At 37.5% G+C, this 21732-nt stretch overlaps 1 protein-coding gene across 1 annotated transcript in view; it reads right to left on the bottom strand.

The window, feature by feature from the left end:
- LOC134793638 (pancreatic lipase-related protein 2) overlaps nt 1-19224 on the bottom strand; it is a 28669-nt gene extending 9445 nt beyond the window's left edge. The window contains exons 1-8 of the mRNA XM_063765271.1: nt 19042-19224; nt 18382-18499; nt 10123-10270; nt 9275-9436; nt 9031-9126; nt 8467-8614; nt 7461-7687; nt 5846-6011 (exon numbers count right to left, since the gene is read on the bottom strand). Coding sequence (XP_063621341.1) covers nt 5846-6011; nt 7461-7687; nt 8467-8614; nt 9031-9126; nt 9275-9436; nt 10123-10270; nt 18382-18499; nt 19042-19132 — 1156 coding nt within the window. The 5' untranslated portion in view covers nt 19133-19224. The remainder of the gene's footprint in view (nt 1-5845; nt 6012-7460; nt 7688-8466; nt 8615-9030; nt 9127-9274; nt 9437-10122; nt 10271-18381; nt 18500-19041) is intronic.
- Nucleotides 19225-21732: the final 2508 nt, after the last annotated feature.

Genomic DNA, 21732 nt, shown 5'->3' on the forward strand with positions numbered 1-21732 from the left:
TTAAATAATTAGAAGTAAAATTTAAAGGATGGAGATGCCATGGAAGGCATTTGTAACGACCGGTCTGGCCTAGTGAGTAGTGACCATTCAGTGACCCTGCCTATGAAGCCGATGGGATGGTCCTGGGTTTGAATACCGGTAAGGGCATTTATTTGTGTGAGGAACACAGATATTTGTTCCTGAGTTATGGGTGTTTTCTACGTATACCGGGTGTGGCTTGTAATATGAGCAAAAAATTGAACAGTATGCTGTACTCCTCATACTGACCAACATTTGATCAGCGACTTTTAAAATAACTTGGGGTTTGATTTTTAATACACTTTAAAGTTTATTCTTAGACGCAATGTATTGCAAATTTTGTTATGTTTAAGGCGTGACAAGCAACGTCAATCACAATGATATGGCGTGGCGATGGCGTCCATTGAAGATAATATTTATTTTGTATGAAAAATAGGGAGTCTAAATACTTCATAATTTTTAAAAGTTGTTGAACAAAAGTGTCACCGTTTGAGGAATGCAATCTATGTTTTAATTATTTGCTCATGTTACAGGCCACACCCGGTATAAGCATGTATTTATCAATATACTATACGTATATATATCGTCGCCTAGTAATACTACCTAGAGCTAGCTAGTACCCATATTACAAGCTTTGCTTGATTTGGGGCTACGAGCAGGTCGATCTGTATAAAATTGTCCCCAAATATTTATTCATGAATTATTTATTTATTTGTGATTTAGGCTATAAAACTATTTTCACCGATAAAAAATGAAAGCAAGATAATAATGGAGCGCATTTCATACAATTTTGGTTAAAAGTAAAATATCTTGTTACTAGAATGGATGTCAGCGTTACAAATAATTCCATCAAAGAACAGTTACGAAAACTTGTCCTTTCAAGGAGTTCCATTTCCCATCCCATAATTATTCCATTAACAGGCTTTGGAATCTAATCAAATTTATATTTTTATTGTAAACGTATAAATTTGAGCAGAATGTGAATGATTAAATATAATAAAATTAATAAATGACTTAGATTTCAAATTTTATTTTTAAATTGAGATTGACTTCGACTATGTGACACTTTTTAATACTTCGTTTTATTTTATTGTTAAAAAGTTATTTCTTATTAACTTCAAAATGTTGTTTTATGAATACATATGTAAAAATACCCTTTGTTTCTCATATAACGCATAAAACTTGAAAAATATGTCATTTAATTAATTTTAATATCCTTATACCTAACCGGATCCGGTCCGGCCGGATCCGGCCGGATTGAGGCCAAAATCCGGCCGGATCCGGCCGGATTAAAAATCAATCCGGTTTGCAATCCCTAAATGTAAGTGAATGTTACCATGACTACCAAACAAACAAATGTGATGGAATTTGCCAGCTGGCATTGTAACATTCAGACAGTTACCTATGTACCTAATCTGAAATATGAATAAATTAGTAATATTTTAAACAGGAAAGTAAACCGAATTTTGGCCTTTTGCTGGACACAATCACAATAGTAATTTGTTTTACAAGAGGGCAAAGTTTATCGCCACCGGTTGATGCATTTGCAGCACCAATGGTAGAAAATGCAAGCTCATCATCAACTGCATAATCGACGTTTGATATGACTATTGAATTCGTTTTTTTGCATTAAGGTAACAGATTTTGACATGTCTTATTAAAAATTACCATTGAAAAATAAGTCATAGCAAATATGTTAGAATTATAAATCATATTAATCATATTAATGAGCAAGAGCACCCTAAACCGGCGAGCGTGTATGAGGAATTTTATGAATGTGAAGGAAGCGAAAGTGGTATGTTAGGATCGTAGCAAGTGGAAATCCGTGGTCTCTGCCTACCCCTCCGGGAAATAGGCGTGATTGTATGTATGTATGTATTAATCATATACTTTTTTATATTCTTTTGCTTTCATAAGTAATATAAACAAATTTTTGAGAGCGTTTTTCAATAATTATTAATAAAAAGACACGTCATGATTGTTTACCTTCTTTCTAATGCTAAAAAATAACGAACTATAATAACCGGGCCTTATTTGGTACAGAACCTTGATTTGATAGGTACATCGGATATTCTGGGCCCCTGAGTTTGTTACGTAAAGGACAAAATGGTGACATGTGGTTAGAGCTGATACTGTTAAACTAGTAGTTCTGTGCGCTAAGTATAAAAAATAAGCTTCAGCGAACTCATTACGCCTAGAAAAAACCCTACACCCTACTGCCACTTAAGTCAGTCTTGAGTCTTTGAATCAATTTCCGTAGTAGTACTACTACTACTAAGGTACTAGGAGGTAATAAGGCCTATAGTAGGTATAATAAGGCCTACCTGAAAAATAATGTTCTTACAACAGTGTAACCGTGTTAGTTATTTGAGTAACATATATGTAAAGTGATACAATTAAAAGCTAACAGCAAACCAGTACATAAATTATATCTTATGTACTTCTTATGAATTACACTCTTATAAAGGTTTCGGCTAATTACGCATATGTGCATCACGCAATAAAATCTATAAGTAGGTACCTTCTAAAGTAATGAATACTCGTATTCTTAAAATAATGTTTTGTATAATAATAATACCCTCAGGTATCTTTATAGTATAATACTTAGAGGTTAAGTTCGTTGAAATTTAGATACTTAAATAAATTACTTTCAATCGGAATAGAGATGTTTTAGTGCCTTAAATTTTCAAATAAAATAAAACTAATATGATACTGGCAAATATTGGTAATATTTCTTGAGTACCTGGGCCTTATGAGAATACAGTAGGTATATGGTGCTTATAAGAATTATGTGCTTCATAAATCGAAGTAGGTTTATGTAAACGTACATAGGCATTTTACATTAAAAATTTTTTAATGAAATCTGTTTTTAATTCACAAAAAATAATACTATTACACGTTCTTAACCTAGTTATAATCTTTAATATTTAAGATTTTAGTAACTAGGATGAGGGGGACATATTAAATTTATTCCCTAATCTTAAGTTCTAATATATTTATTACTTATCATTATAAATACATAATGTATATTTATGTGTAGGTATATGTATTATATTTATGTGCTTACTTAACTAATAATTATTCTTGTACTATGGTATTCAGTTCTTTTTTTATTATATACTTAATCTTATTAGGCTTATTACTTATTTCTAGTAAAACTCTATTAGGAAAGTTGTTTAGAATAGTAGGTAAGTATGAATTCCAAACTCTATTGCCATATTCATTAAATATTATGTGTGTAACTAATAAACACGATTTACCTACTTATATGTATGTAGGTACCTACCTATACTTCGGCAAGTCATCTTTGACATTAGAAAAATGCAGCAAACTTAAAAAAAATGTAATCGACAATGATCGACCTCCCATTATAAATTAAATTTAGTGCCTTTTTCTAATGTTAAAGTTGGCTGTTGAGTGTAAGAGTATATATAAGTAAGTACACGATTTATTTTCCCTACCCTTTTGACTCATTATTTGACGTTATCATGAATTCTTTATAAGTAAGTATCATAAGTACAACACAAATGTCATAATTATTGTAATATTATAACCAGAAGTTTTGTAAACAACACGTAGGTATAACAAAGGTATAGGTATACTTGAATAAAGGTAGATGAATTGCGTGCGGTCCAATAGGTAACCACAACTCACGGAGTCTAAACAATAAGCTGATCAGCAAAGTCAAGTAAACAAAGCCAAGTCACAGTAGTAGAAAGATTATCGAGTTCCGTAAACGTAAGCCGGGTCAAAAAATTCAATCGCAACACAGTAAGTAATAAGTGAACGCCTCGTGGCAGTAACGCACGAAAAATGACATTGCAAATTGTCGGCAATGAGGCGCGCGCGGGTGCAAGCGTACGCATCTGTGTGCGTGCATTACACACACAAATACAGTCTCTCACGCCCCGTCAGAGCGACGGGTATATTCAGCTTGAAATCTCAAAATTGACTTTTAGCTCAGCTCCCGTTTCGTCTTAATAATTTATTTTTGTTTTGCCTCTGGATGATCATATCGAAAAAGTCGTCGCTTATGCACATTTTATATTATGTACAAAATATGTTCTTACTTATTTATTGCTATTCAATGGATTATTTGATTTAAAGTTTTTCTTATAGTATTGCATCCATGGATACATATTTGTCAATTTTGTATATTAAATACGAGTAGGTAAGGTGTCAGTTTTAAGCTGTCACATAATTTTACTGCCGGGTATTTGCTGGCCAGTCTAAAGCTCGCTCCACACTCTTGGACAAATCTTAAAGCGGTCTTCACATTCGACCTTGGACTAGACTTTTGACACTTGTTTGACCCATATCGTTTCAATATTTAGTATTTGACATATCTCATTGTTCGAATACGGCAGTAAAGTCTCCTCTCGGAGTTGGACGGTCAGATGACAGTCTCTTTTGTACAAAAGAGTGCATAAGCCAATTCTTGTGATAAGTTTTCAAGCAGACCCCAGGCTCCGTGCCTGACGCGGGCCGGCTCACGGGCCGTGGCAAATAGCCGGAACAACGCTAGGAAGAAGGAAGATGATGGTTGCGCGACATGTAGCACGTAACTGAGGACGCGGACATCACGCGGGGTGTGCTAAGGAGTAACAGTTTTTATTATATACTCGCTTACAGTTATATGCGTGGTTGGTGGCTTGATTACTTTCAATACGAGCATTTTTTTATTAAAAAGTAAGTAGGTACCTAATCGTCGCCAGAAAATATAGTAATACATATGTATAAAAAACCTGGCCGCGTAGCCAAGATGCCAATCCCTTACGCTCCGTAGCGATCGAAACGCAACTGTCACTGTCACACTAATATGGAAGAGTGATAGAGAGACATAAAGCTTTTCGTTGTCGAAGCGATAGCGATTGTAACCTTGGCTAGGCCGGCTGAGTAGTTTACGTGTACACTAATCTTTAATAAGCGTTTATCGATATCACACCGAATCATGCACATCCCTATCGCATGTGTCAACCTCATAGTCGAATATTTTATCCTATCGCATTCACTCTTGGAAAAGCCATGCAAGTGTAAAAGCAATAGAGCATAAATGTCAATTTACAAAAATAAAAATCGTAGTGCATTTTCGACATATTTTTTTTTGCTGTAAAGTTCAAATTATTGAGATGGGCGAGGGCTCATAATCCTTTTCGAAATAAGAAAAATATGGCCAATTTTTGTGACAGCGTTTTGGCGACATAGGTTTCCATACTAATCCAGGCACATGCCGTTTCCCGTCAGAGCGCGGCGCGCTCATTCTTTCTTCCGTGTATTCCACCTATCCAATTTCTTTGTCCAATGTGCATTGCGTCTCACATTTTGCTTTAATGAGAGAGTGAGACGCATGACATTGGAGAAAAAAATTGAACAGTTGATGGAATACCACCCTTACATACCGTGGAATTTAAAGCTAAGTTATCAAACGCTACCATGCTAATATTAACCGTTTCTTAGCTTTACCAGAAATATTAAAAAAGCGTCACGTGCTTGTCAATTTTCTGGAATGCCCCAAAAGAGTAACCCCCTTATTCATAAAACTTTACGGGCCTGATTTAGTTAAATTATGTTTTATCCCTTTCTTGCAAATACATGTCAAAATGACAGATAAAGACAAACGATTATTAGTTCATTGAGGTTTGTAGCGCGTTTATGAAAAGGGCTAATTTAGACGGCGCGCGAACTCGCATGCGATTTTAGTTACATTGCGGACTGTTGGTTACGTCCAATTCAACCGACCGATCAAAACCAGCAATGTAATGAAACTCACATGCGGGTTCTCGCATCGTCTAACTAAATGAGGCCTAAGGGGGGGGTAAGTACTTACTGCAATATGGTTTCTTGCTTCCAGTTTTCCCGTACAGCGCGACGTTCGAGATGGTGTCAACAAGCCCTCGATCCAGCAGTTCCTTGTACGCCTTGTATGAGTGGTATCCCATGGGGATACAGAGTTGGGTTTGACTGCATGAAGTGCAGTTGCCTGCCAGGAATGCCTGAAAAATAGATTTATAGGATTACCATCTAGGTATGGTCAATATATCAATCCTGATGTAAGAAGTAATAAAATAATTTATCATGAACCTTTCGACATTACACTACGTGAAACTGTGCGCTAGAATCTTTTTAGTGTTCCGTACCCAAAGGGTAAAAACGGGACCCTATTACTAAGACTCCGCTGTCCGTCTGTCTGTCTGTCACCAGGCTGTATCTCATGAACCGTGATAGCTGAAATTTTCACAGTTGATGTATTTCTGTTGCCGCTATAACAACAAATACTAAAAAGTACGGAACCCTCGGTGGGCGAGTCCTTCTCGCACTTGTCCGGTTTTTTTAAACCGTCTTAGGAAAAAATATAAACTATGGGGTCTTCGGTCACATTTTGGGGGCTAAGGCCACCGCCCTATCGCTTTTTAGCGATAAGACCGCCTGTTGTTTATTTATTTTTAATATTTATGGCACAATACATGAAAGTACAAATGGCGGACTTAATGCCTTAATTAAGGCATTCTCTACCTCTTCTTGAGTTGCTGTATTCATTGTATTGAGGTGTGCAAAAAAGAGTATTTGCATTGTATTGTTGGATTCGAATCCTGGTAAGGGCATTTATTTGTGTGTTCATCATAAATATTTGTTCCTGAGTTATAGATGTTTTCTATATGTACTCGTACCTATACAAGTATTTATATATATTATATCGTCGTCTAGTACCCACAACACAAGCCTTATTGAGCTTACTGTGGGACTAGGTCGATTTGTGTAAAAATTGTCCTATAATATTTATTATTTATTTATTTATTTATTTATTGTATATTTGTAACTTTCTTTGGATAAATATAAAAAAGACTCACCTCAGAAGACTCGCACTGTATGAACATAAACGGGCAAGACGGCGAGATACTCTCAGTGAAGAACTCGTAGCTCCTCTCGTGGTTGCAGCCCACCGACTTGATCCATTTGTACATGTAGACTATTAAGGTAGAAGTACTAGTGCTCGACGCTGCACTAGTATTCGACAGGGGCACTTTATGTCAAAGTGATAAGGATTAAATTTGAATACAGGAAAATCTTCGCAGTACAAATTTAACCTATATTACTTTGACATAAAGTGCCCATGTCGAATACTAGTGCAGCGTCGAGCACTAGTACTTCTACCTTAGGTCAACGACCAGACCATAACATTTGTAAACACACAAGACTCACCTCATAAGACTCGCACTGTATGAACATAAACGGGCAAGACGGCGAGATGCTCTCAGTGAAGAACTCATAGCTCCTCTCGTGGTTGCAGCCCCCAGACTTCACCATCCACTTGTACATGTCGGTTTTCCACCTTCTTGCAGCCGGGCTGGATGACGCCGCCGTTCGGGTAGAAGTCCACGTGGCCTAGACTAGTACCTAGGTCAACGACCAGACCATAATGTTTGTAAACACACAACACTCACCTCATAAGACTCGCACTGTATGAACATAAACGGACAAGACGGCGAGATGCTCTCAGTGAAGAACTCATAGCTCCGCTCGTGGTTACAGCCCACAGACTTCACCATCCACTTGTACATGTCATCGTTGAGCGTGGTGACGTGGTTGTCCACCTTCTTGCAGCCGGGCTGGATGACGCCGCCGTTCGGGTAGAAGTCCACGTGGCCTATGGCCTCGGACATACCCAGACCTGGAAATTATGAATACTGTTATTCGGAAGGCATTTTTGACTGTGAAATTGTGATTTGGAAACCGTGAATTTTTAGTTGGATGATCAAAATAAAACAGGTGAATTTTGTAGGTGTAGACGTACACGTTTTAACTTAATTTATCTCATTGGCCTTTGCGTCTATTGCAGACGATTTATGGTGTAAGACAGTACACCGCACGGGACGGAATTAAGGAAACGCAGGGATGCCCAGCCCCTGCATTACCCTCTCGGCTTCGCTGTCTTATCCCACAGGAAAGGCGAGCCAATACGCGTGGAGACAGGTCGGCTGCAGGAATCTGCCGCATATTTCAGGTTGGACCCTACTCTATACTATTTATTTAAATAAAATAAGTACAAATGGCGGACTGAGTGGTACATATTCACACAAACATAGCTGCGTTACTTTCGTCACTTATGCACCACAAATATTTCGTCAAAACGGTAGGCAGAAGTAAGTAACAATTAATAGGGTATTTGACTGAATTAATTATTTTACATCATGCAAAAAATAAATAAAGCCCCAGAAGATTAATAGACAAACGTAGACAGCAGTTATTTTTAGAGTTTTTATACACAAATTCTATTTTAAAACATATAAAACTGTAAAGAGTAGGTAATTTGATCGTGACGCCACAGTGGCTGGCAGTGTTTCATATAAATTCCATAGTAGCAAAATCGTTTTGACAGTTCGAAAAAAGAAACTGATTGGACTAGTACCTAGTAAAATACTCTATTGTAGTGTAGTTAAGTTTAATTACCTGCATAATACAAGGGCATGGCGTTACTGTGTATGATGTCCACGTACTTCGCGTCCGACCGGTCTAGTCGCACCAGCGTCACGGTCTGACTGAAGTACGGCGCAGCGGGATCCAGGCCTGTTATTCTTCCTAATTTCAAGTTGAATTTCTGGAATAGGTACAATTAGGTGATTATCATATGGTTCGAAAGGAAAACTTTCAGAACTAAATCAACTTAAAAAACTTCTCTCTCTTCTTAATCGCTCCCCCATTGCTAAGGATCGTGACTCCACTTGCGCTTTATAAATTGCCTCCAACTGTTTCGGTCTAACAAAAAACTTAAGTGACCCATTTTAATATGGGGCATTATCAAGGGACCATATATTGTCGATGGCGCTTACGCCGCAAAGCGTCGCGCGGCATTGTAATTGTATATTGTATTTATATCGGAGCATCGTTAATAATGGCGTAAGCGCCATCGACATTAAGGTCCCTTTTCATAGATAACGTCACATATAGTCTCAAGGAATTTTTGTAAGTTAGACTGAATTGTTAAAGTAAAGATCGGTATAAGATATAACACACCTTTTGTAATGCGTGCCCGCAGTAACCGCCCAAATGCGCGCCTAGAGAATGTCCGATGAAGTGGAAGTTGTCCAAATTCTCCAGCCCTAACACTTCCTGTAACAAGAAATAGTACATTATTGTCGAGGCGGGGATGTTTAATTTAACTACGAGTTCTGTTGCCGCCTTCTAGGTTCAGTAAGGCATGTGGCAATAGCTACATAATATGATATTGATAAGCTAATTCAAAAATAGAAGACTGTACCTTAATGTCTTTGACGAGGTGAGCTGTCATGGCGCCGATAAGCCTGATGTTGGCAACAGCTTGTCCGTAAGGCGGCTGGGAGCCTCCGCGCCAGTCTACCACGAGTACTGTCGCCGCATCGTTGCCTTCTAGGTTCAGTAAGGCGTCCGCCATGTTTTGGATCTGAAATAGAACATCAGTTTGTTGTAATAAATAAATAAATAATTGCTGGGCACAGACAGGCCTCCAGGGCCTCCTCTTAAGCACGAGACGAGAAGGTTTGTTGGTCGCGAAATTCAAACGAGGTGAGGGCGCGAAATTCAAATTTTCTATGAGACGATATCCCTTCGCGCCTACATCTTTCAAACTTGCCGCCTTTTTCTACTGACAAGATCTGCTTGACCAACATTATAATTTAGATTTTAATCTAGAAGAGTAATAAATAGACCGGAAGTGGTAATATTAATAAAAAGAGAAAACGAAATAAGCTGCAGGTTACGGGCGGTGTATGAGTAAATTAATACAGCATCATTCTTTCTCAAAACATTTACCTATACACAGTGGGCAATATTTAATAAACTAAAGTTTATGTGCCCGCTGAAGCTTTATACTGCTTAGTTTTGCAAGCTACAATATGTAACTTCTGAAAGATATATTAACGCTGTGAACGCCTAGTGTGTAGGTACCTATTAGGCTATTATATACGACGCGCCATCTTAAAACTTTTCGGAATGCCCGTAGATTAATATGACACTACCTCTCTAACCGTGTGCGTCTGCGGCCATCTTTGGCGGTCAAAGGGATATTTAACCGTCAAAGTAAATCTTATTTTAAACTGGCATTTACATAATACCAAAAGCCAAGCTTACCCATTTCTTATCTCCGCCTTCCAAAAACCCGTGTGAGATCAGATAGAAAGGTCCTCTTGGGTCCAGATTCGCGTTGCGTACTTTTTCTACGTTGTCAGCTTCTAGTAACACTGGTATCTTCCTGTTCCGTCTCGTAAACACTGGATATCTGAAAGTAATGATAACTTGATAAGTTATTACAAACAATGTTGACTGACTTTACAATGTTGGTTACAGTTCTAATGTTCGGCAATCTAGTGTGACGATAAAGAGGAATTCACAGAGGTCTAGATCACTAGACTATTAATTGCTATAATTTAACGTCTGATCCGTTTCATGCCTACCCACCAGCGTTGTCATTGAGCATATTTTTCAACCGATTTCCTATAAAAGGACGTACTCAATTGAACCAAATTTTATAATTTATACTATTTATAGAATTCCACTCATTACAGAATACCATCAAAGCTTATACCTACTTCCAAAAATGGTTGAAATTTGCCAGACCTTAATAGACTTAACAAGTTATTAGATATCGATTTAACTCTTTAAATAATATTATGGATTTTACTGAAGTTTCTTTGGCATTTGCTCTTAGAGAACCATTTCAGATAACATCGACGCAGATCGTATTATTTGAAAAGGTTTCATAAAATGTTCATTGACGTACCTATTCACAATTTAAATTAAATAAATGCTTTATTCGTTTTAAAACTATTTAATTAATCCCGAATAAACCTATAAAAATATTAACATTATCTAGTTGAAACAACAATAGGTGAGTACCTCCAGTTGTTTACAGCAAGCTAGTCTGTCTCATTTCTTATTTAGCACGGGCAAGAGATTACAGCCAATCCATAAGTTTGATAAGGCGGGGGCTCGTCCGTGACATCGATCATTAGCAGACATAACAAGTGTTTACTCGTACGTCCCATAATTGCATAGTGACGTTCCTTGATAAACAAGCTAGCTGTAAACAACACTACCGTGCGCGTATGCAACAAGCCATTAAGTACCTATACGTGAGATTTTTATTATAGTCTGTATCTTTAGGTGTTTAAATAAAAGTAAACAAACAATTTGTACATTTTCGGGTACTTATAACATTTATTGGTTAACCGACCAATTACAAAACTGCCTGGATCAGTTACTGAACGACTTGACTTTAACCTACATTATTTGATCATGTAATGTACTGGCATAAGGAGCCATTTGAGGGTAGATTTTGTTTACTTTTATTTAAATACCTAAAGATACAGAGTATAGGTTAGCGTAAATTTTTACAAGCTGCCAATCGAGGCTCTTTTAGTGAGGATTAAAATATCTATAGAACTTATTACTAATTGTATCAAAGAAAAAACTAATAAAAAAGTTAGGAAATGAGAGCTCAAGTCATGGCTTCCTTCAGGGAATCATACGCTTAAATGGACACATAATAATTTGTACGTTTGGAAAAATAATTATGTATGGCGTTAAATTGAAGTTTTTTTATCTACAATAAAATGTATTGTTACTTAAATTTCTTTTTAAAGTTTAAAAAAAATCAAATAGTGTAAACAGTAGCTTTGTATTTTTAATTCATTTCGATATCTTCTTTTTTTTCATTTTGATAGATTGTTCTTGTTTTATTTATTAAAAAGAAATATTAAATGATTTCAAAACACCACCATATGTATATGTATTTGGAGATCTGAGCTCAAGTAACACCGGACGAACTCAAACGAGATAAAATACTTAGTGAATTACGTGTTTGCAGTGCATGTGCATTATCGGGTTCTCGGTTTGGGTCTAACGACCTTTGCGCGTGGGCGTGGCTGATAAGAAACGGATCTGATTGTCTTGAAAATAACGCCCGCGTAGGTCGGAGTTCGGCTCTCGAGAATTCTAATGACAGTTCTAGATATTTCCAGATTCGTTAGATTGGCTTTTATTTAGTGAATTTTTGTTTACTAATTTTGTTAATTAAATAAATGACGAACTTTGAGTAGCTACATACAGCATCGTAAATAGATAGTAGTAACTTTTAGTACGTAGGTATTACGAGTAGTGATGCCTACACACATTAACCTTTCGTACGTGTGTGGTGGTCTAAAATTTGTGGGTCAGGACCTCAGTCGTACCGTATAGAGCATAAAAAATTGTTTTGAAAAAAAAAATACAAATAGATGACTGATAAAATCGGTCAGGATCGTTATCAAGCACATACGAAAGTTAATGATTTTTTACGGCATTATTAGTGGTGAAGGATCACTATTCACATAAAATTTTCAGGAGATTTAAAAAATCTATTATAAATATAACAGTTATTTCCAATATTAATTGTCCAAGTCCCAAATTTAATAAGGATTGTTAATTTTTTAGACCCCCATTTTTTTATTATCTGAAAATATAGGTTAATTTAAGAAACCATTTTGAATGATACAGTAATTCGTGGCTCGGTTGAATAGGCACGAGACCACGAGTGTATCAATTCAATAACTAACAGATTAAAAAAATGTGATTGCTCCATAGATTTTTAACATAGAAAATGTTTCTGCTGTTACATTATATAGGTTACATGGGTACGTACTACGTAGGTTACATGGATAGGATAGGATAGGACTAAGCCTACTAAGGGGATGAAAATGAGGTTGAAATTTTTAACCTCTTCTGAGCAGATGAAGTCGCGGACAGAGACTAGTTTCTAATAAATTATAATTTGAAGCGGATCTTTATTTGCTTGTTCTAGCAATCAGTATGAAAACAACAACTTTATCAATCGGCTTTTACGCTGAATTGTAATGAGGATAAATAACAACCAATTAGTTGTAATCGGAGTTTATTATCTTAATTAATAGTCTTAATGGTCTTTCAGGGGTGTGTGTATTTGCGTAACAATTAATGATTGTAGCAATAGACAGCTAGGACTAAACTAGCATAACTAATAGTTAACTTCGAACTGGTATATACGGCTGCTGGTCTTATAGCCATCGACTGGGTACTTATAAAGCAATGAAAACGAGTTTTCCGCCTCGTAGTCAGATTTGAAATCGTAAATGTGGCTACCAGACTTCCAGTTCCATAGCCAGTTAAAAATGTGAACGATTTTCCTAACGTGGTTGCCTCGCTTGTATTAACCATTTAACAAATGGGAATGATTTTCCTATTTTGTAGCCAGATCTGCGGGCTCAGCACGGTTCCATTTTTATCGACTATCACTATACGCGTCCCTTTCGCACTTACATACTTGTTAGAACGTGACAGGCATGGTGACAAGGGATAAAAACGCGACCGTGCTAAGCCGCCTGGTGTGGCTAACTTCAAAATGAGAAATGTGGCTTCCAGTCTCAGTTATGACATTGAAACTATTTTCCCATCTGATAGTCAAATTTCGTGGCTAACTTTAAAATGGAAAATTTTATACTTCCCGTCTTATAGCCCGTTTAGAAATGGGAACGCTGTTGGAGACTAAGGTAATAAAAAGGCAGTGATGCAGAATACCTAATTGCAAGTGCCACCTAGATGGAAGACGTAGCCAGAGTCTCTAACCCTAGCCTCAGGGCGTGTAATATAATAATCGTAATTCATCTTATATACCAAATACTGAGCACAGGCCTCCTCTCGCGTACGAGAGGGATAAGTCTATACTTAGTCCCCACGCTAGCCCAAAGCACAATTCACACAGATATGTTTTGGAATTTCTTTGCAGATGTACGCAGATTTCTTTACGGTGTTTTCCTCACCGAAAAGCGATTGGTTAACCTCAGGTTAAGTTTGGCAGATATTTGTAAGACTGCTAAGAAACCTTAATGTTGTGGTCTACGTCATCTCCACCAACTGTTTAACTTAAATTGATGTGTATTATGGCTTCCGACTTTCTTTTTAGGGTTCCGTACCTCAAAAGAAGGAAAGGAACGTACATACAAAGTTTCATTCTATGAACAAATGCGTATTTAGCAGATGTCGATTATGTTATGTGATAGGTGCGTAATTTGAGATAGGATAGGCCTGTTCGGGGCATTGTACTGCAGAATTAGTTCCTAAGCGCGATTTGCACCAAATCTACAAAAGTATGACGCGACGATAAACAAAGTACGAATTTGGGAGGAAAATTGTAAGTTACATACACATATAATGCCATATAGGGTGAATACTCATTAGTCTCCCATGGTATAAATACAGGTAAGTATTAAAATACTGCATCGCCTTGCGGAAAATAGGTAGGTAGTTTATACTTAAGTATTATATAACTTATACAAATGCAATCCAACAAGCAGAAAAAACAAGATACTTCCGGTAAATAAGATATAATATATTAAAAACTTATACTTTTTGTTGTTTCAGTCGTTACCCTAATAGCATTTTCTTGTAGGGATTTGGTTGGGCCTTTGTTTACGTATTAGTTGGGCAACCGTTATATTTGGCCGTACGATTTGCTGGAGGGCCCTCGACAAAGGCCCTCCCGAAGATTCCCAACAGAGGGCCATAAGAGTAATTTTTTCGTTGGGCCTATTTAAATAAATCATACAATTATTCAACGGTGGTGGTTTTGGTTGGGCCGTGGTTGGGCCTATACACATTTGTTTGATGGTTGGTTAATTGTTACATTTGGCCGTACGATTTGCTGGAGGGCCCTCGACAAAGGCCCTCCTGAAGATTCCCAACAGAGGGCCATTAGAGTAATTTTTTCGTTGGGCCTATTTAAATAAATCATACAATTATTCAACGGTTGTGGTTTTGGTTGGGCCGTGGTTGGGCCTATACACATTTGTTTGATGGTTGGTTAATTGTTACATTTGGCCGTATGGCTTGCTGTAGGGCCAACTGCAAAAAAATAAAAAAGGGCAATTTTTTCGTTGTGCTTCTGTTTGCAAATTCAACAATTACCCAACGGCAAGTCAGGTAGGTCGGTAGGTAGTCGTGCACCAGGTTGGAGGCCCAACACAGCTTGTCCCACAAAGGGCCAACATTGTAACTTTAACGTTGGGCCTTGTGTAGGATTCTTACAATACTACCATAGGTAAATAGTTGTGTAATTTATAGTGGGCCTACAGTCTAATTATGTAATGGGCATTTGTTTACGAGTCCTACAGTTACCCTACGTTAGGTAAGTGGTTGTGTAATACGACGTTGGGCCTTTGCTGATAAATATTACAATTACACTACTGTAGGCATTGGTTGTATACCCACATGAAGGTCCTAGGCAGCAGTTGTTGTTAATCTTCTCTGTATCGTTCCAATTTTAGTATATGTACTGCCGAAGCAAGTACACTTACTATACACTCTAATTTGTATATATACTAACAGCATTTCAAAACTTCGTAAGCGAGATTTATGTTTTTTGAGATTTAAATTGAGAAAATGTTGGTAAAATACAATTTTTTAAATTAATGTATAAATTTTATAGTTATAGCTATTAGATTTATAAGTTACTTTTAAAAAATATTATGATTATATCCGGAATAATCGAGAAAATAACTATAACTTCGATGTTTGGAGACAGTAACGCCATCTAGTGATGCCACAAGCAAAGTTCCACAGCCAATGTTGGTAAATGCGACATTTGTCGTCATTGGGCCATCGGATGATATCGTTGATTAGCCAACGTTACCAAAGTAAACAAAAGCCCATTGTTGGGCATCAGTGCCACAGCCAATGTTGGTAAATGCGATATTTGTCATCAGTGGACCATCGGATGATATCGTTGATTAGCCAACGTTACCAAAATACACAAAGGCCCATTGTTGGGCATCAATGCTACAGCCAATGTTGGTAAATGCGATATTTGTCGTCATTGGGCCATCGGATGATATCGTTGATTAGCCAACGTTACCAAAATAAACAAAGACCCATTGTTGGGCATCAGTGCCACAGCCAATGTTGGTAATTGCGATATTTGTCATCATTGGGCCATCGGATGATATCGTTGATTAGCCAACGTTACCAATATACACAAAGGCCCATTGTTGGGCATCAATGCTACAGCCAATGTTGGTAAATGCGATATTTGTCACCATTGGGCCAACGAATGTTATCGTTGTTTAGCGAACGGTAGCAAAATACACAAAGGCCCATTGTTGGGCATCAATGCTACAGCCAATGTTGGTAAATGCGACATTTGTCATCATTGGGCCATCGGATGATATCGTTGATTAGCCAACGTTACCAAAATATACAAATGCCCATTGTTGGGCATCAGTGCCACAGCCTATGTTGGTAAATGTGATATTTGTCATCAGTGGACCATCGGATGATACCGTTGATTAGCCAACGTTACCAAAATACACAAAGGCCCATTGTTGGGCATCACTGCCACTGCCAATGTTGGTAAATGCGATATATGTCATCATTGGGCCAACTAATACTATCGTTGTTTAGCCAACGTTACCAAAATACACAAAGGCCCGTTGTTGGGCATCAGTGCCACAGCCAATGTTGGTAAATGCGATATTTGTCATCATTGGGCCATCGGATGATATCGTTGATTAGCCAACGTTACCAAAATACACAAAGGCCCGTTGTTGGGCATCAGTGCCACAGCCAATGTTGGTAAATGCGGTATTTGTCTCCATTGGGCCAACGAATGTTATCGTTGTTTAGCGAACGGTAGCAAAATACACAAAGGCCCATTGTTGGGCATCCGTGCCACAGCCAATGTTGGTAAATGTGGTATTTGTCACCATTGGGCCAACGAATGTTATCGTTGTTTAGCGAACGGTAGCAAAATACACAAAGGCCCATTGTTGGGCATACGTGCCACAGCCAATGTTGGTAAATGCGGTATTTGTCACCATTGGGCCAACGAATGTTATCGTTGTTTAGCGAACGGTAGCAAAATACACAAAGGCCCATTGTTGGGCATCACTGCCACTGCCAATGTTGGTAAATGCGATATATGTCATCATTGGGCCAACTAATATTATCGTTGTTTAGCCAACGTTACCAAAATACACAAAGGCCCGTTGTTGGGCATCAGTGCCACAGCCAATGTTGGTAAATGCGATATTTGTCATCATTGGGCCATCGGATGCTATCGTTGATTAGCCAACGTAACCAAAATACACAAAGGCCCATTGTTGGGCATCTGTGCCACAGCCAATGTTGGTAAATGCGGTATTTGTCACCATTGGGCCAACGAATGTTATCGTTGTTTAGCGAACGGTAGCAAAATACACAAAGGCCCATTGTTGGGCATCACTGCCACTGCCAATGTTGGTAAATGCGATATATGCCATCATTGGGCCAACAAATATTATCGTTGTTTAGCCAACGGTACCAAAATACACAAAGGCCCATTGTTAGGCATCTGTGCCACAGCGAATGTTGGTAAATGCGATGGTGGGCCAATACAAATTTTAATGTTGGCTACGGAACGAACCTCATCCCAACGTTTTCCCTACCGTTGGCACCGTGGGCCCCAACGAAAATGCTACTAGGGTAGCCTAAGGGATGTGAAACATGTGCGTGTGCGCGCCATAAAATGATTGCTTATTGGTAAGTATCAACGCAATCATGTTAACCACATTAGTCGTTTAAAGATAATAAGCACCTTTTACATTGCAAGGATGTGTAGATAAAAAGAAAACAATATACCTAATTGTAATGACCGCAATTACCACCACTAAACCACTTGCCAGTAATTTTTGTCATTTGATTTCAGACTTTACTCGCGTGTCTAGAGCGTCGTTTCTTGTATGCTCGTTATGTTTCATCTTAGAACATCGCTAAGAACGTGGACGATTTTAAAATTAACCGCCGTGAGAATTTTAATTGGATAAAAAGGTCTAGTTCAGGGGAAAACGCTGTTAATGATAATTAGGTTTTAAACGTTACAATACAGTCTTGGATATAGATTTTTCATCACATTATCTTGTAAAGGCTCTCTTTATTCTTCATAAACTGATGAGAAATTTGCATTTTATCCACAAGGATTGACTCAAATTTCGAGTTATTTCCTTGCGTTGGCTGGTGAAATTGACTTTTAAGTGATGATTTTGAGATTAGTACCTATATATTTATCTAATAGCGTTCATTCGGCTTTGATTTGTAATGTTTTACAGTTAGTACCTACCTATTTTACTCGCGTTGGTGCGGTGGAAAAATTTGTTTGACTCGGTAGCAGAGTTTAACCCTCGTGCCTTGAAACACTCGCAAAGCTAGCAAATCAGTTTTTAAAAATAAAGAGTCTTTACAGGCTGGTATGGTGAAAAATACTAGAATGGTTTTGCATAGGTTGTTAATTGTTATGCGTGGTGGGGCAAGACAGATGAATGAAACCAATACTTATAAAGGAAAACTTACCTTATTCGCATGGATTGAGGAGACTCGGGGAAGTAGTTGTCAGGCCGATGTTCCGTCCAAGGATACGCCTTCGAAAAGCACCCGAACGACTCGTAGCACCGCTCCAAATCCATATCATCTACAAAATGATAATAGTAAGTACTGTTCGAAATGATTACTATGACTAGGACATCACTAAGACAAAGTAAAAATGTCTATTTACCTATTAATTGTTTATGACCGTACAGTCAGCACCAGGTAGATCGTAGTTAGGTACTAGTGACCATAATTATACCTATTTATTTATTTATTTATTTATTTAAAATTTAAATCAGGCAACAAGGCCCATATATGCCTATGTAGGTAGGTACATTATTGTGATTTGTGATAGAGGTTTCTATTCCCATGATGATAATAATGACGAGTTTGAATATACTTGGCAATTAAGTACTTTCGTTAAAACCAATAGGATTGTTCAGATTTACAAGCAAAAATAATTTCAAAATAATAAAAATTACATTTAAATACACACGTAGCTCTTTAAATTAGGTAGGTATATGCATTTCACATATAGGTAATTAGATAGAGTTGACGTCTGGTACCATGAATCTAATAAAGCGAACATTTGGCAATTAAAAAAACGTAACAATCTTCAAAAAAATAAAACACCTAGGTACTAACCATTAACACTAATCTGAACTCCAGTAGAATTCTGCTTCTCCATCAAGACCAATATGGTCTGCACCATAAGAGACATACTTTTATTGAACATTTTGATCACTTCACAGCACGTGCGTTATCGGGACGCGATTGGTTTGAACTAATTGTTTCGAGCGAGTATCGTTGAATGAGATGCGACCGCGAAGTCTGTTGTTTAAATAGAGGCTGAGGGCGCGCGCGAGATCCGAAAGGGTTCCTGACATAAAGTAAGGATGTTTACCAGGACGATTATCTTAAACAGGTAAGAGTAAACATGCAACTAAAAGTTCGAACTTTGCACTGATTTGAACAGAACAAAGTGTGGGAGTCATTATAAACATCATATTTTCGTAGAAATTTAACATGAATTAGCTTAGGCAGAGTTAAAGCTTGGTCCGACTCTAAGCATGAGAATATAAATGTCAGGATTTATTTTATTTTGGTAAAGCATTCGCACCTACCTTATGTAATCTCTCTGTAGCCCTACGCGCCCAGAAGTAACAGTGTGCAGAGCAGATGGACCCAGGATCAGGTCGAGTCAACCAGACCCTTAACAGTCATTACCTAACAGGCCGTGTATTCTCTTTAGTTGGACATGCGATTAGAATTATATCGGGCGCCAGTATAACTTGACATCAAAGTCATGTCAAAATCCGAACAACTTATGAGTAATCGTAAAACGCGTTTATACCGTAAAACGGGGTGAAAAGACACGATTTTCAACTTCAAGGACGATTTTCGCCAATAATCCAAATGATAAAAGTAAACATTTTGATATCATTTTTTGAGTCTTGGTTAGTTCTTCAATTTTGCATTTATGAAAAAAAAAATTACCTACCCAATTCAGAGAAAATCAAAGAAAACTACCTGTATTCTCCATATCCTTAAAACGGGGTCGATAGACACAAGAAAGGGGTGAATAGAAATATTAAGTTTTAGTTGTCATAGGCATCGAATTTAGTCATTATTATGTTGATAGTCTATTGGCAAATGGTATATATATCTGTTAAACAGCTATTCGACACAAAATTATTTTTTCGTGTCTTTTAACCCCCAAGGCGTGTCGTTACACCACTTTGTTGTGTCTAATCACCCCCTATGGCGTCACTGTTCACCCCATATGCGTGTCCACTGACCCCTTTATCACGTAAATTTGCTTGTTATTGGTATTTTGCAAAAAAAAAAGCTTTATTATAGAGAAAATTAGTGATATTATTTATTATTTAGGTACTACAGATACTATATTACCAGGTAAGCTAACTTTTACTTAGTTAATGTCAAAACATTTACCGCTAGAACAAAGTTCAGACAGGCTTCATTTCTTACCTCGGCGAGACCTTACTTAAGAGTCATAAAAATCTAACTTTTAGGCAGTTTGATTAAGTTCTTTTGGTATCAATGTAGAGAATAAATAGTCTTCTATATACGCATTCCAAAAAATCTAATTTAAGAGATGTACGTTTATAAATATAACAAATTGAAAGAAAAAGTTCAAAATTTCTCTATTCACCCCGCGATTTCTGTTGACCCCGTTTTACGGTACCGGTTCATCTAAACCTCGTCCGTATTCGGGAGCAATTGGAATGACACAACAGATCCAACGGCAGACGTTCCGGGAGTCGATAACAGGGGTTACACGTTATCGTGTATTTGTTGAAAACCATTGACGCACGAACAGTCTGGACGATTGTGCAAGTAGATACATACACACAATCTACAGAGAATTGTCTACCTATAGTGCAAAGCTTCGATCGTCTGGTCTGCACTGAATAAGTATACATACATATGACTACATGTAATACATATTTTCGCCTGTTCATGAGATAGTTAGGCAGATACCTAACCTTTTTACCCGACTGCATCAGGAGGGCAATATTTTTCTTATAATTCTCTTAGAACATATTATCTCTTACTAATATAACGCAAAATTAACTACACACTAGTCTGTTATCCCCTGCTTAAACCGCTGACCCGATTTAAATCATATCGTAGCAGATCCTTAAACATTGAAAATTATTGATAGGTATGTTCTATTCCAGGGGTCTCCAAACTATATATGCATGGCCGCTAGTATCTAATCCAATCTGGCGAAAAGAGAAAAGGAAATAGAGACCTAGCCGTAGCCCTCAAATAAAGAGTTTGGAGAACCCTGTCCTCATCTGTAGGTAAATCTGTATTGTAGGTATGACCTACAATGACTTATGATATGAGGGTAGTTTCATAATTCAATCTATCGCTATACGCAACGTACCTTTTACGTTTAACAAACAAGTTTACATAACAATACTTTACAATCAATGCCTTGTTAATTACAGCCATCACTGGAAGGTTTATTTTGCAACAAGATAAGCCCAATATAAGATTGGACTTTGCATCCGCCTACTGTTATTGACAAAATAAACTAATTAAGTTTAACGATGTTATTACAGACACAACAGAAAAGGGGTATAAAGCGAATACATATTGGGAGTCTCGTATTGAAAATGGCTAAGTAACCATTCCGTCTATAGAAAATATAGGTACCCATTAGTAGTAGCTGTGCCCGCGGGGGTGAGGGGTGGTGGGATTTCAAATCGTGTGACATATCATACGAAAATCTATTCAGTAGGTAGGTATACTTAGGCCTAAAAGGTACCTAAGGGTGGTATTCCACCAGACCAATTTCTTTGTCCA

Source organism: Cydia splendana, chromosome 9 (genome assembly GCF_910591565.1).
Source record: "Cydia splendana chromosome 9, ilCydSple1.2, whole genome shotgun sequence".
In the NCBI taxonomy this organism is placed as follows: domain Eukaryota; kingdom Metazoa; phylum Arthropoda; class Insecta; order Lepidoptera; family Tortricidae; genus Cydia; species Cydia splendana.